We start from the raw sequence: 13,813 nt of genomic DNA, 5'->3' as shown, positions 1-13,813 counted from the left end.
AGTGAAGGGAGAGCGAGAAGCTTGGGACAGTAGAAGATGGCGGCGATAGTGGTACTGGCGGGAGCCGCCGGAGGCAGCATCTACGATGGCAACAGCCCGCTCGGAACGCCGCTCACTCTCTTCATCGCCCAGCTGGTCATCATATGCACCCTCGCCCGCGTCCTCACCAAGCTCTTCGCCTACATCAAACGTAAATGGCCCCATTCAATTTATTTTCATTTTTTACTTTAAATTAAATCTCCCGATTGAGTTTTAATTATAATTAAATGCAGAGCCGAGCGTGATCGCTGAGGTGGTGACGGGCATCGTGCTGGGGCCGTCCATCATGGGCCGCGTGCCAGGCTTCACGGACACCATCTTCCCCGAGTCCTCCCTGCAGGTGTTCGGCGTGGTGTCCAACCTGGGCCTCATCTTCTTCATGTTCCTCATCGGCATGGAGGTCGATCCGCAGCTGCTCACCTCCAACCTGCGCAGCTCCTTCGTCATCAGCATCAGCGCCATGCTCGCGCCCTTCTTCCTCGGCCTCGCCGTCTCCACCTACATCTACGAAGAAGTCCGGATGGTAACATCGCACGCACGCGCACACACCGCACACGCACCGCACACACCGCACGCACGCACGCACCGCACACACTGATGGTCGGCGTTGGGCGGTGGTACGACGCGCCAGGCGGAGAGTGCGACGTTCTTTTCGTTCCTCATGTTCGTGGGCGTGGCGGTGTCGATTACTGCGTTCCCGGTGCTGGCCCGCATCCTGACCGACCAGAACCTCATGCAAACCCGCGTGGGCCTCATCGCCCTCTCCTCCGCCGCCGTCGACGACGTCGTGTACGCCCCCTCGCCCTCCGTGCGTGTCGTGTCGTGTCGTGTCGTGTGTCGTGCGATTGACGTGTTGCTGCGCTTGGTGCACACACAGGGCGTGGATCATGCTGGCCGTGGTGGTGTCGATCGCACGAGCCGAGGGGCCGCTCACAGCGCTCTACACCTTCGGCGCGCTGGTGGCCTACCTCTTTTTCATCGCCATCTTCATTCGCCCGATTCTCGCCCTCATCGCCAGGTCTCCGCCCCATCCCCGTGTGTCGTGCGTGTCGTGTCGTGTGTCGTGTCGTGTGTCGTGCCGTGTGTCGTGTCGTCGTGCCGTGTCGTCGTGCCGTGTCGTGCGTCGTGCGTGTGTAGTGTGTCGTGCTAAAGTTGTGCTCACATTTGGCTTCAGGAGGGCGCAAAGCCGGGACGCGATGAAGCACGAGGTGATCGTGATCATTTTGGTGATGGTCTTCGTGTCGGCGTGGATCACGGAGGTTATCGGCGTGCACGCCATTTTCGGGGCCTTCCTCCTGGGCGTCGTCACGCCACGCGTGAACGGCTTCGCCATTCGTCTCACCGAACGAATCGAGGTACACGTCACGACACGACACGACACGACACACGACACGACACGACACATGACACGACACTCACAGCACACACTGACGATCATCGTCCAGGACGTGGTGATCATCATTCTGCTGCCGCTCTATTTCACCTACTCGGGACTGCGGACCAACCTGGAGAGCCTCGACTCGTGGCAGGGTACACGATAAATATATTTTTGGTTATTTATTTAAATATCAAAGAAAAATATACTGGCATGGCTGACTGATGTGTGTGCGTGGGCAGGCGGTGTGATGACGGTGCTGGTCATCCTCGCGTCGATCGTGGGCAAAGTCGGCGGTGCCACAATCTCGGCGCGCATCCTGAATAACTCGTGGCGGTACGACCCACGACACCGCACACGCAACACCGCACACACCGCACACGTTCGATTGATGGATGTGGCTGACGAAAAGGCAAAAAAAATCAGGGAATCGTTGACGATCGGCATTCTGCTGAACACGAAGGGTCTGGTGGAGCTTATCGTGCTCAACATCGGCCTGGACGTGGGCATCCTCACCAACGAAATCTTCACCGGCTTCGTGCTCATGGCCCTCTTCAACACCTTCATCACCACCCCGCTGTGCTGGTTCGTGTGGACGCGCCACATGACCAACGCCGCGCCCATCGTGGGCAAGAAGTGCGTTCACGCAGCCCCTCCCCTCGACGTCTCGATTCACGCCTCTCACCGCACACGACACACGCACAACCGCACAACCGCACACGCACAGGGAGTATCCGTCGATTCTGGCGTGCATTTCTGGGTCGCGGGCGGACGTGGTCATTCTGCACGCGGCCGCGGCCTTCGCTCGCGCGCAGCAGATGGCCACGGGCGTCAAGCCCCAGTTGAGCGGCGTCTCCTTCCAGGAGGTGTCGGATCGGCCGTCGACCTATTTCTTCACCGTACGCCCACACCTTTTCCACCCGCTTCTACATTTATATTTTTATATTGTTATAGATCTAAATATCTATATTATAATATATATGTACACATGTTCGCTTCACGCTTTTACAGACCCAAATCTTTCTTCTATACTCTGTTGTCTGGAGTAATAGTTTCCTTTTGTACGCACGCAACTCGAACACACACGACACGACCAACGACACGACACGACACGACACGACACACGCGACACGCGCAATTACCATAACACGAATAGAACCGTTGGGTCAGTTCGTTGCATGCGTTGGGTGCAACAGCGGAGCAGCTCGAGGTTAACACACCACCGCAGGAAAACGCGCAGCTGAGCAGCCCCATGAGCGGCGACGGCCTCGGCGATGTCGGCGGGCCACTCAGCCCCCGCAGCGGCCTCGGAAGCCGCCACAGCGGCATTGTCCTCGGGAGTGGCAGCAGCGGTAGCAGCACCGGCGGCGGCGCCTATCGCAGAGTCGGCCAGACCGATGACAAGGAGAAGGCGCCGCTGCGCGCGGGCGCCGGGTTCGACAAGGCCTCGAACGGGGGCCAGCTCTACTCGACCTTCCCCGACCTCACCGAGAAGGAGACCCGCCACGTGGAGCAGAGCGTCGACGTACGCCCTGCCCCCCCCCAACAATGATGTTAAGGTGGCATTAGCTCACGTGTGGTTGGTTGGTTGCTTAGTTGGACGACGCGGCGACGAGGGCGCGGCACATGGCGGCCATGCTCGATGTCGAGATCAATCTCACCACCCGCGCCACCACCAACGTGTCCAAGGACCTCGCGGCCTTTGCCAACTCGAGCGTACGCTCCACCACCGCACACACCGCACACACGCATCATTTGTTGACTCTTGGTTGGAGCAGGCGGCGAATTTAGTGGTGGTGGGCTGGGCACGGCCCTTTGCGGCGCTCACGGCCGAAGGGCTGCAGACGACGGCGACCTACCTCCTGCGCCACGTCCACCCGCCCGTGGCCGTAGCCCTCACCAAGGGCGGCCCGCAGGCGCGGCTCAACGCGCGGCACGTGCTGCTCGTCTACGGCTTCAAGAAGCACGAGCGCGAGGCCCTCAAGCTGGCCCTCTCGATGGCGGCCGACCCGGAGGCCCGCGTGGAGATACTGGTCGCGCGCCAGCCGGGCGACGAGCCCCTCGAGGGTGCGACCCTGGACGGTGTCGACAACGGCTTCGGTGGATCGAACGTGGGCGAGACTCCCAGTGGCGATAGTGTCGACAGCTCGAACGACGGGTACGACGACAATGTCGACACAACGACCGCGTCGCGGCGAAGGTGGTACGAGTACCTCGACGTGGTGGTGCTGTCGTCGCTCGTGTTCGACATGGACGACGAGAAGGAGGAGACCTGGGACACGGTCGAGCATACCAACGTCAGCGGCCACCTTAAGCCCGACGCCCACCAGCGGCTCGACCTGAGCATCGGCCCTGGTGACGTCATCACGCCGGCCGCGGTGGACATCGAGGCGCTCGACGTGGCGGCCGGCGGGGCGAGCCTCGAGTCGCTCGTGCGGCTGGTCCAGGGCCTGCCCAACGTGCGCCTCGTACAGGCGGACCCCGACGACCTGTGGACCGCCGCGCTCAAGGAGGAGGCCAAGGACGAGCACCGCCTGCTGCTCGTGGGCCAGAGCCGCAAGCTCTTCCTCGACCACCACGACCACCATCAGCATCAGCATCAGCACCATCAGCGTAACGCGCCGACCACGTTCGAGGAGTTCGCGGACGCGGTCGCGGCGCCGCTGCTGGTGGTCTACCCGCCGCCGTCGGCCAAGTACCAGGAGAAGCACAAGCACAAGCGCAGGAGCCGACGCTTCTCCGTTCCCGTCGTGTAGTTTATATCATCGCTCTCTCGTGGCGGGCACCATCATAAATTGCTAAGGGACACGCCAAATGCTGGCTGCGGTTATTAACATGTGTATGTAGTATATGTAGTATGTTTCAGAATATGCAGAAGGCTGGTGCTTATCTAAGCAGCCAGAGGGAGACAATATGTCCAGGGAGAAAGAGAGAGAAAGAAGTGGAGAACGTCGTCGAGGTCGGTGATGGTGGGCAGAAAGAGAGAGTGAGAGATCGGGGCCGGCGGGAGGGACGAAGTCGCGGACGAGCGGTCGATCGGTCGGTCGAAGCCGGTGGTCGGTCATCGGGCGAGGGCCGGCGCCTTCTTGACGGCAGGGCCGGGGGCTGGGGAAGGAAAAGGAAGGGTGGAGGTGAAGGCCATCTGCAACTTCACTTGTCGGTGGTGTGTGGTGTTGGCGTGACGTGTCGTGTCGGTGGTGTTGGCGGTGGTTTGTGGGGTGTCGATGGGCGTCGTGGTGAGGAAGATGCGGTGCGTGGGGAGGAGTGGCGTGTGGTGTAAGGTGTGGTGTGGTGTGTGTTGTGTGTCGGCGGAGGCGTGATGAAGATGTTGATGCGTGGAAGAAGAAGAAGAAGTGTGGAGTGTGGCGTGAGGTGCGGTGTAGTGTGGTATTGGTGGTGGTTTGTGCGTTGTGGTGTAGGTGGTGTGTGGTGTGGTGTGAGGTGAAGTGGAGTGGAGTGTGGAGATGGCGATGGCGATGGCGTTGAAGTGGCGAAGGCGGTGAAGTGGGGCGGCTGTGAGGGAGGAGAAGGCGTGGCTGGAGGGTGTTGCGGGCGCGACGCGCCAGTAGAAGCTCTCTTCCACTGCGTGCGGTCGGGGTCAAGTGTTGGGTGTCGATGGTGATGACTCTCTCCAGGGTGGCGGTGGTGGTGTTGGGTGTAGGGTGGTTGTGTTGTTTGTTGTGGTTGAGGGGTCAGGGGAACCGCATCATCGTGGGCAGCTTAGACCGGCATCTCGTAGACGGGGGACATGTTCGACTGAGTCTCGTAGACCGCCGACTCGTAGACTCGCTGCTCCTTGGTGGGAGCGACCTCGGGCAGAGGCACGGGCACCCAATCTGCGAACCACAGTTTTAGCTCCGGACCCAAAAGAATGAAGAATGAAGAATGAAGAACGAAAGAGAAAGCCTGTGCTTACCGTTGCGGGCGACCGAGTAATAGCCGACGGGCACGGGCTCCCTCTTCTTCTTGATGTCGCGGATGACCCACACCACGCGGCCGGCGATAAGCCAGTAGCACGCGCACAAGAAGAACAGGAGGGCGAAGAAGATCACGCCACCGCCAAACAACGCGAACGGCGCCCTGTAGAACGTTGATAGTTTTTGGTCAGTTTTGTTCTCCACAGCACTACAACTAAAGAAGAAAACGTACTTGGCGATGTAGAGGAGGATCATCTCGACGAGGTCATTCATGGTGTTGCGTGAAGAAGAAGAAGGAGGAGGAAGAGTTGGTTGTGGTGAAGTCGAAGTTGCAGTCAAAAGTGAAAGGCTTGGGCTAGAGGCGGTTGTGTTGATGGTGCTTGGATGATGAAAGTGAGAAAATGAACTCGGTGGGACGGGTCTTATAATGAGGGGAGGGCGTGGGCCAGGGCAAAAGGGCGGCGGATGGTGGCTTGTTGCTGGTGTGGAATTCGCAGCAATGGTCCACAGGCGACCCACTCATCGCCCCAGGCTAACAGTGAACGATGGGGAAATTCGAGTGAAATCTGACTCGAATTACACCATCCACCGAAAGCAGATTGCAATTGGTTGGGCGCAGTTCAAATCGATGATCAAGCACCATCCACTAGGGCCAATAGGAAGGCGAGGTCAGCTCCCCCGTGACCTCAGCAGGGCACAATCCCGAAAGAGAACCAAATCTGTGTTTTCAACGGCAGCGCATCTCCCCAGCAAGCTGAAGCTCAACTTGGGGGACTCCTGCCTGGAGTCTAGCGATACAACCCGCGCCACTCGAGCCTCCCAAACTGAGTCCGTGTGGCCGCCCGGCAGGTGGTGCGCTCATGTGCGGGTCCGCTGGGCGTTCTGCGGGGATTGGGGTTGGGCAGGCGGGGCTCAGCTGCTGTTGTTCGAGACGAGGGCCATCGTGTGGCTCTCTCCGCAAGCCACCATCAGCACCCTCTTGCCTATGCACATTCATATCATCCCAAAGTCAGTAGGGGATGCTATTGGCGAATTCATACTAGAGAGGGGAGGGGGGGAAGTGACTTGATTACCTCGTAGTTGTTCGACTAGGACGGGCGTGAGCTGATTTTCCACGTGGAGGCCCAGTCCACACTGGCCGTACACATTCCACCCCCACATGTAGAGCTCCCCATCCACTACGTCCCCCCCCCAAAGTATGGTATGTTAGGCACACGCAACGTAACCACGAGTAGGAGGAGGGGAGAGGGAAGCGTACGGGTGGTGACGCCCATGTGGTAGCCGCCACACTCAACCGTGAGGGCAACCAGGCCGTTCATGCCCTTCACCAGCACCGGCTTCTTGCTGTCCCGCTCCGACCCGTGGCCCAATCGCCCATTGCCTCCGCACCCCCACGTGAACACGTCGCCCTCAACTGTCGACACACACAAGCGCAGGTGAGCACCAATCTTTCACGCGCTTGGCTTGGTGTGGGGGGGGGGGCAGCGGCCGCACTGTTGAGTGCAGCCATGTGGTCGGCGCCGCAGGACAGCGAGACCACCCGCTCCGTATCCAGCTCCTCCACGAGCTTGGGCACCAACTGGTTGCTGTCGTTGCCATGCCCCAGCTTGCCGTAGGACCCCACGCCGAACGTGAACACCTTGCCCGCCACTGGAGATCACGACACCGTAAGTGAAAGTGGTCCACCACGCAGTTGCGAAGAGTTGATTGGGCATATACGTGTGAGCACTGCCGTCCAATCGGAACCACAGCTGATCTGTGCGACCTTGTGCTCTGGCTGAAATTCCACCTTTGGGTTGGAGAGTACAAGACAGTCAATGGTGGGTCGGAGCAATGGGACCATGGAGGTCGTATTTGTATGTACCAGTACGGGCTGTGTTCGAGAAATCTCGTCCCCCGTTCCTAATCGTCCCCCGGTGCCGTTGCCCCACGTCAGCACCGTGTTCGCCTCTGCAGTGGGGATGAGGTGAGTGAGCTCACACGGAACCGATGATTGGAGTTCCAGGTGCGTACCTGTGAAGACGGCCGAGTGTTCATCTCCACAGGATACCCCCACCACCTTCTTCTTGATGTTGATCCTCTTGGGAATGTTGCAGCAGTTTTCGTTGCCCAAGCCCAATCGACCCGACTCCCCGTTGCCCACGCTATACAACCCTCCCGACTCTGCTCGCAAATCAAGGTGAGCCTCACCTTCCCATGGCCCAGCAGAGGAGGAAGAGGGTGGTGTCGAGTACTCTTTAAAACGAGAGCGTGCGTCTCCCCGCACGCTATGATTACAGATGGTTTCTTTCGCAGGGCCGACACCTGCAGAGGTGGTGAGTGAAAGATAAGGTTGATGGTAGGTAGTAGATGGTGGTGGTACCTCACGTGGAAAGGACCCGTTCTCTTCGTCGTGGTGACCCAACTGCCCGCCGTTCCCTAGGCCCCAGCTGAACACCATGCCTTTTTCTGGTGTGTGCAAAGAAGAAGAAGAAGATGAAGGCCAAATAAATATGGATTTGCACACAGAAAAAGGTGGTGTGCAACCAACAATCGAAGTAGATGTGTCAATGCGCACCTGTTACTGCTGTTGAAAAGTTCTGGCCCGCAGCCACGAACACCACTTTTCGAGCTGACAGCTGTGTTTTGATAAACGGGGGGGGGGCTTAGCGATGATGCTTTGAGAGATGGGAGCAATCGTGTGCTCACCTTGGAGAGCAGGAATGGTTCCTCTTTGTCTGTTTTGTCTTCTTCAATGCCTAGCTGGGACCAGTAGTTCCAGCCCCAGACATAGACATCGCCTAAGGAAGGGAATGGGGAAGGGGATCAGTACTCAACCGCAGATAATGTTGCGATCACTATGAACAAGGCTAAGGACGCCGGTAGGGGCGAAGAGATAAACAACATCTGCTGAACATCATCTGATCCGATTGAAGGTGTGTCAACTTGCCTTGAGTTCGCTTTTGATTTCTCCATACGTTCTTGGTCGTCGTCTCAGTTCTTGCGCGTTCCATCTTTGTCGCTTCGACGTTCAAGCGCAAGCTGGCCGGAAGAGGAGCGAGGAGATGGAGAGATCAACAGCACCACTCGAACTGGGGGCAGCGCGAAGGTCAGAAAAGAAACCCAAAAGACAGCTCAGCGAAGAGGTTTTGTACCGGTGCCAACACACTCCACTTACTTTAAAACAACACGTAGCAACTTCTGCTTTTAAGGTCTATAAGTTTATCCTAAAGTGGGGGTTGAATGCACTCCGGAGCTTATTTGCTCATGCATCTTCGTCTTCTCCCCATCCGTGCTTGCCTCGCCAACAGACAAAGGCCCGGGACGAAATAGAGCAACAAATAAATGTAATTTCTCTTGCATTTATTTTTGATCAGAACTAACGGTCGGAATGGTTGGTATGCAGAAACGGTTTGGCGCCTGGAGAAGAAGGGACCCAAAACGAGAAGGATTCAGGCAGAGAGGCTTGGGGGGCGTGCCCATTGGATTGCGACTGGCATCGAGTAGAGGCTCACTTTGATAAAGAGATTCAAGGCGGTGCCATTGAGCGATTAGATTGTTCGAGAAAGAACGAGACGAGGCGAAGTAGAGATACGAATTTGATCGTTAATTTTCGCCATCGAGGTCGATCATTGAAGAGACGCTTGATCCCACCCGGCGACAAACTTCACAGGCTGCAACACCCACATCGAATTGCGGCCGATTAATCCGGTGCAAGACATGTCGATTCACGAAGCTGCCGAAGATGGCAGGGAGGAGGAGCTGCAGAAGCTCATTCAGCGCAACATCCAGGCTGTGAATGAAGAGGATGAGTACGGGGAGACACCACTTCATCTGGCCTGCATGGCCGGCCATCCCAACTGCGTCAAGCTTTTGCTGCACAACGGCGCTCAGGTACGTTTTACCCTTCTACCCCCCTTCTCTTTCTCTTCGGCCAGCAACCTCCACACTTTGTTCAATCCAGCTCGACTTCGACCTCCAGCGTTTCCCTTTTTCAACGCTGAGTTCATCAGTTTACCCGTTGATCTTGATCTTGTCGAGCTCAGTGCTAGTTTTCTTCCATGACAGCAACTTGCTGACATCGTTGCCGTGTGCCCTATGTGTTCTTCTTCTCTCTGTGCGTGTGCGACGTGTGTTTCGTTTGGGAACGTAGGTGGACTGCCAGAACTCGAACGGGACGACACCGCTGCACTACGCCGCACGCTACGGTCGTCAGGCGTGCGTGACCTTGCTCCTTCGCAATGGGTGCGTTCCCCCCGCCCCGCCCCGCCCCGCCCCGACAATGGGCAAAGCTGCTGGGCGGCGTCATGCATTGTGGCTCGTCTCACATCGTCACCTCCACCTCCACCGCCACGCACACACACACACACACACACACACACACACACACACACACACACAGGGCGAACGTAGCGCGCAAGGACAACGCGCACTGGACGCCGCTGCACTATGCCGCCATCAACGCCCAGACCAAATGCGCTGCCCTGCTCATAGAGAAAGGTACCCGCGCACACGAAAGTGGCTGAGGGCGCATGCGATTGATCACTCACGCACGCACGCACACGCGCGTGAACGCGGGGGAGCAGGAGCCGATGCGAACGCTCTGACGTCGGACCACAACTCGCCGCTGCACTTGGCCGCCTCCGCGGGCGTGCTCGATTGCGTGCTGCTGCTGGTAAAGCACGGGGCCAAGCTGAACGCCAAGAACAAGGAGGGCAACACTCCGCTCTCTCTGTTGACCATCAAAGGTACCCCCTTTCTTCCCTGCCTCCGCGCGCGCGCGCACTACACCGGCGGCGTTTCGGTTTTCGATGTTGACCGTTCGGACGTTGGCCGCAAAACCTACACAGCCAAGGCTGCTGTAGATAAGGAGAAAAACAGCCTGCAGCGCCTGAGCGAGGATCTGCGCGGACTTGTAAATGACAAAACCTACGCCGATGTGGCCTTCATCATCGAGGGCGAAGACAGGTCAGTCTACACACACACACACACACACAACACACACGTGTGACGTGTACTCACCACCCCACACACAAACACACACACACACACAGGCGAACGCTCTACGGGCACAAGAACATCATTTGCCTGCGCTGTCCGCGGCTGAAGGAGATCATCCAACAGCACGAGCGGCACAAGGGCAGCAACGGAAGCACATCAGAGCCGGAGCAGATCGGCAACCTCACCATCGTACACGTGCAAGGTACCCGCCCGGCCCCGTAATCGCTGTTACGTACGCGTCTGGACCCACGCCACACGCGACTCACTCTTTCGCCCCAGGAATGAGTGCCTCCGTGTTCGAAAATCTGCTCCACTTCGTGTGTACGGGCGAGGTGCCCGCACTGGTCTCCCTCGCCGCTTTCCTGAGCTCAGCGTACGTCGTTCACTTCACCCCTCAGAGCTCCGAGTTGTGAATGAGTGAGCGTCACGCTCATCACGCCATATCCACACGCACACGCACACACGACCCCGCACGCACGCGTTCAATTAGATCGAGCGAGACGGACAAAGTGAGAGAGCTGGCGCAGCTGGTGGAGCTGTTGCGTGCCGCAGAGATTTACCAATATTCGCACCTCGCCGATTACTGTGAAGAGGTGCGCCACCCCCCCCCCCATCGGAGGAGTGGCTCTCTCGTTAACCTCTTTCGCTCCCCCCCAACCACCACTACAGATTCTTTCAGCCAATTTGAACGTGGAGAGCGCGATCGAGTTCCTGAGCGCGACCGACTACAGGAAGAAAGGAGCGACTGGGTAAGCTCACGCGCTCGTTTGTTTTACAACACCACACGCCGCCGTGTGCGCGTGCCTGACTGACGTGTGCCGTGTGTCGTGTCGTGTCGTGTTCTCACTCATTGCTTGAAGGCTGCGTGAATGGGGAACCCTGCCCGGAATGAACAACGACGACGTCAGTCGCCAGTGCCTCGCCCGGGTCCGCAAGACCTTTGGCGAATACCTCATCGGTGCGCTCCAGCCCTTGCTGCTGCTGTGCGCCGCGTGCAAGGCCTCTTGGCTCATCTTTTACCCACCACCACTACCACCACCACCACCACGCAGCGCACTTCAACGAAGCGGCGGAGAGTAAGGGCTTCCGAAAGATCAAGAAGGAAATGATCGTCGACCTCCTGCCTGAGCTCTCGGTCGAACAGGCACGCTCCACACACCGCACACACACCACACACACCACACACACACCGCGTTGTGCGGTTCGTGCCGATTAATAATTTACAATAATGGTGGGGTGGTGGTGACTGCGCAGAAGCACAAGCCCGCCGAATACGTGCGGCGCGTGCCGAAGAAGAAGGTGGAAAAGGTGGACGCGATGAAGGGGAACATCCTGCTCGAGTGCAAGAAGATCATGACCAGCCTCATCTCCGACACCGTACGCCAACACCACCAGCCCACCACACCACCGTCTGCCGTCTGTCGTGCAGCACCAGGTGCTCACTTTCTTTCTTCCCCTGTCCTGGCTCGCTCTTGTAGGACGCCTGGCCGTTCAACCAGCCCGTGGACCCTGTGGCGCTGGGCATCCCCACCTACTTCGACATCATCAAGGAGCCCATGGACTTTGGCACCATCAACGTACGCTGACCCGGGTCTCCTTCTTGCGCGGCTTCGTTTTTCTTTTCTTTTTCTTACGCAACGCACGTGTACAGCAAAAGCTCAAGAACGGCAAGTACGAAGTGCTGGCCCAGTTCGAGCGCGACGTGCATCTGGTCTTTGCCAACGCCCTCCTCTTCAACGAACCCGACTCGGACATCGGCTACTGGTACGTTATTATTATATCTCATAATAATCATAATCAGCATTTATTTATTTTGTACATTTACTCTCTTCACTTATATTTACGTTTGTGTTTGTTTGTACTTTTTTAATGTTATTTTTTGTTTTTTAAAACAGGGCCAAGAAGCTGCGAGGCCTGTTTGAGAGGCGACTGGTGCGAGTGCACAACATGCTGAAGGAGGAGAAGGAGCGCTACGCCTCGGCTGTTGCTGCCGCCCCGCAGCAGCCGGCCGCCGCCGCTGGCCCGCCCGCCGCCCAAAAGGAGCCCGCCGCGTCCACCTCGACCTCCACCACCTCCTCTTCATCGTCCTCCTCTTCATCTTCGTCTTCGGGCGCATCCCTCACCGGCGCCAAGAAGAAACCCTCCCGACCCGTCGCGTACGCCCCTCCCCCCTGCGTGTGCGTGTCGTGTGTGTCGTGCGTGAGTGCGTGAGTGCGTGCGGTCGCACTTACAACCCGCCGCACGCACGCGCACGACACACAGTGCGGCGACAGCGGCCAAGGCCGCGCCGGCGACGGTGATCAGTCCGGAGGAGCTGGAGGTGGCGCGCGCGCGGCTGAGCCAGAACGTGAACCGGTTATCGCCGCACCAGCTCATGGAGGTCCTCACCATGATCCAGCAGGCCTCCTCCATGCCCACCGTACGTGTCCGCCCCCCCCCCCAGCCCCCAAGGTGTGCGCTGCCTGCGCTGACTCCGTCGGCGACCACCAGGGCGAGGAGGGGGACAGCAACGGCGATATCGAGATCGACCTGAACGAGCTGCCGCCCGACGCGCTGGTGCGCATCCAGGCCTACGTCGACAGCTGCCTCGCCGGCAACGGCAACGGTACACCCACGCTCCACGCTCCACGCACCACGCACCACGCACCACCCACCACCAGCAGCCACGGCATCGCACTTGAGCTCACCCTTTCCGGCCCCGTGCGGTCGACGTGTCGACCACAGACCCGGGAGACGAGGAACACGAGGAGATGACCCTCGAGGAAGAGGACGAACCGGTCGCCGCGGCTCCCGCGACAGCGCTCAAGGTAAGCGGCGAGACCCTTCCCCGAGGTCGCGCGTGTGTCACATCACCTGTTCAGCATCCACTCACTAATCATCGCCATTCGTCGTCGTCGTCTTCTTCTTTTTCTTTCCTTTCAGACCGTCTCTGCGCCACGAAAGAGACAGCGAAGCGAGTTTGGTTCGTTCTCCCTCAACTCCCCTTGGCGCTCACAATCTTCTTCTCTCGTTCTTCTCTCGTTCTTCGTTCTTCTTCGTTGTTTAACTTTCGCTCTCGTGGCGCAGACTTTGATGCGACGCCGGAGGAGCTGGGAGGAGGGCTCGACCCCAAGAACGAGAACGGGGTCGCGAGGCAGCAGCGACGAGAGAAAGGGCGCGAGAGGCGGAAGGACAAGGCCGACCGCGGCAGCGGTTCCGGGAGCGACGCCGGCGGCGGCGACAAGAAGCGGAAGCGCCACCACCATCACCACCATTCGTCGTCGGCGTCGTCGTCATCGACTCCGTCCGGCGGCTACGCTTCGCCCGGCAATGCCGGCACGCCCGGCGTCAGCGGCAGCAGCGCGTCGGCGGCGGCTGCGGCGGCGCAGCAGAGGAAGGAGCGGAAGCGGATAAAGGAGGAGCGGGACGAGACCTACTCCCAGGGCGGCGGCAGCGGCGGTCGACGAAACGAAAGCTACGCGCCCACCTCCTTCGAACACATCGAGTTCGGGCACAGCTGAGG

At 58.8% G+C, this 13,813-nt stretch overlaps 4 protein-coding genes across 4 annotated transcripts; 2 read left to right on the top strand and 2 right to left on the bottom strand.

The window, feature by feature from the left end:
* Positions 1-36: 36 nt before the first annotated feature.
* On the top strand, positions 37-4,170 carry ACA1_385530 (transporter, monovalent cation:proton antiporter2 (CPA2) family protein; the record flags this gene model as incomplete). Its single annotated transcript, XM_004347108.1, has 12 exons — positions 37-190; positions 273-562; positions 671-828; positions 917-1,057; positions 1,214-1,394; positions 1,485-1,569; positions 1,657-1,750; positions 1,841-2,050; positions 2,142-2,313; positions 2,643-2,939; positions 3,011-3,130; positions 3,193-4,170. 12 exons carry the CDS (start codon positions 37-39, stop codon positions 4,168-4,170), a joined length of 2,880 nt encoding a protein of 959 aa, XP_004347158.1.
* A 964-nt stretch (positions 4,171-5,134) lies between these two features.
* Positions 5,135-5,604, bottom strand: ACA1_385520 (uncharacterized protein; the record flags this gene model as incomplete). The annotated part of the gene is made up of 3 exons (XM_004347107.1): positions 5,135-5,250; positions 5,331-5,494; positions 5,564-5,604. 3 exons carry the CDS (start codon positions 5,602-5,604, stop codon positions 5,135-5,137), a joined length of 321 nt encoding a protein of 106 aa, XP_004347157.1.
* Positions 5,605-6,243: 639 nt separating this feature from the next.
* Positions 6,244-7,771, bottom strand: ACA1_385510 (regulator of chromosome condensation (RCC1) repeat domain containing protein; the record flags this gene model as incomplete). Its single annotated transcript, XM_004347106.1, has 9 exons — positions 6,244-6,314; positions 6,405-6,509; positions 6,590-6,745; positions 6,826-6,981; positions 7,051-7,108; positions 7,196-7,281; positions 7,345-7,475; positions 7,598-7,635; positions 7,694-7,771. The coding sequence occupies 9 exons, from the start codon at positions 7,769-7,771 to the stop codon at positions 6,244-6,246; spliced, it is 879 nt and encodes a 292-aa protein (XP_004347156.1).
* A 1,259-nt stretch (positions 7,772-9,030) lies between these two features.
* Positions 9,031-13,811, top strand: ACA1_385500 (bromodomain domain containing protein; the record flags this gene model as incomplete). The annotated part of the gene is made up of 20 exons (XM_004347105.1): positions 9,031-9,204; positions 9,464-9,555; positions 9,713-9,810; positions 9,897-10,058; positions 10,161-10,278; positions 10,365-10,513; positions 10,591-10,684; positions 10,802-10,904; positions 10,981-11,060; positions 11,172-11,269; positions 11,364-11,446; positions 11,566-11,688; positions 11,790-11,888; positions 11,963-12,075; positions 12,207-12,467; positions 12,574-12,730; positions 12,763-12,916; positions 13,036-13,118; positions 13,234-13,273; positions 13,378-13,811. The coding sequence occupies 20 exons, from the start codon at positions 9,031-9,033 to the stop codon at positions 13,809-13,811; spliced, it is 2,715 nt and encodes a 904-aa protein (XP_004347155.1).
* Between the last annotated feature and the right edge of the window lie 2 nt (positions 13,812-13,813).

Source organism: Acanthamoeba castellanii (genome assembly GCF_000313135.1).
Source record: "Acanthamoeba castellanii str. Neff unplaced genomic scaffold scf7180000084730, whole genome shotgun sequence".
NCBI classification, from domain to species: domain Eukaryota; phylum Discosea; order Longamoebia; family Acanthamoebidae; genus Acanthamoeba; species Acanthamoeba castellanii.
Note: the sequence above shows the minus strand (reverse complement) of the source record. Positions and strands in the feature narration are given on the sequence as shown.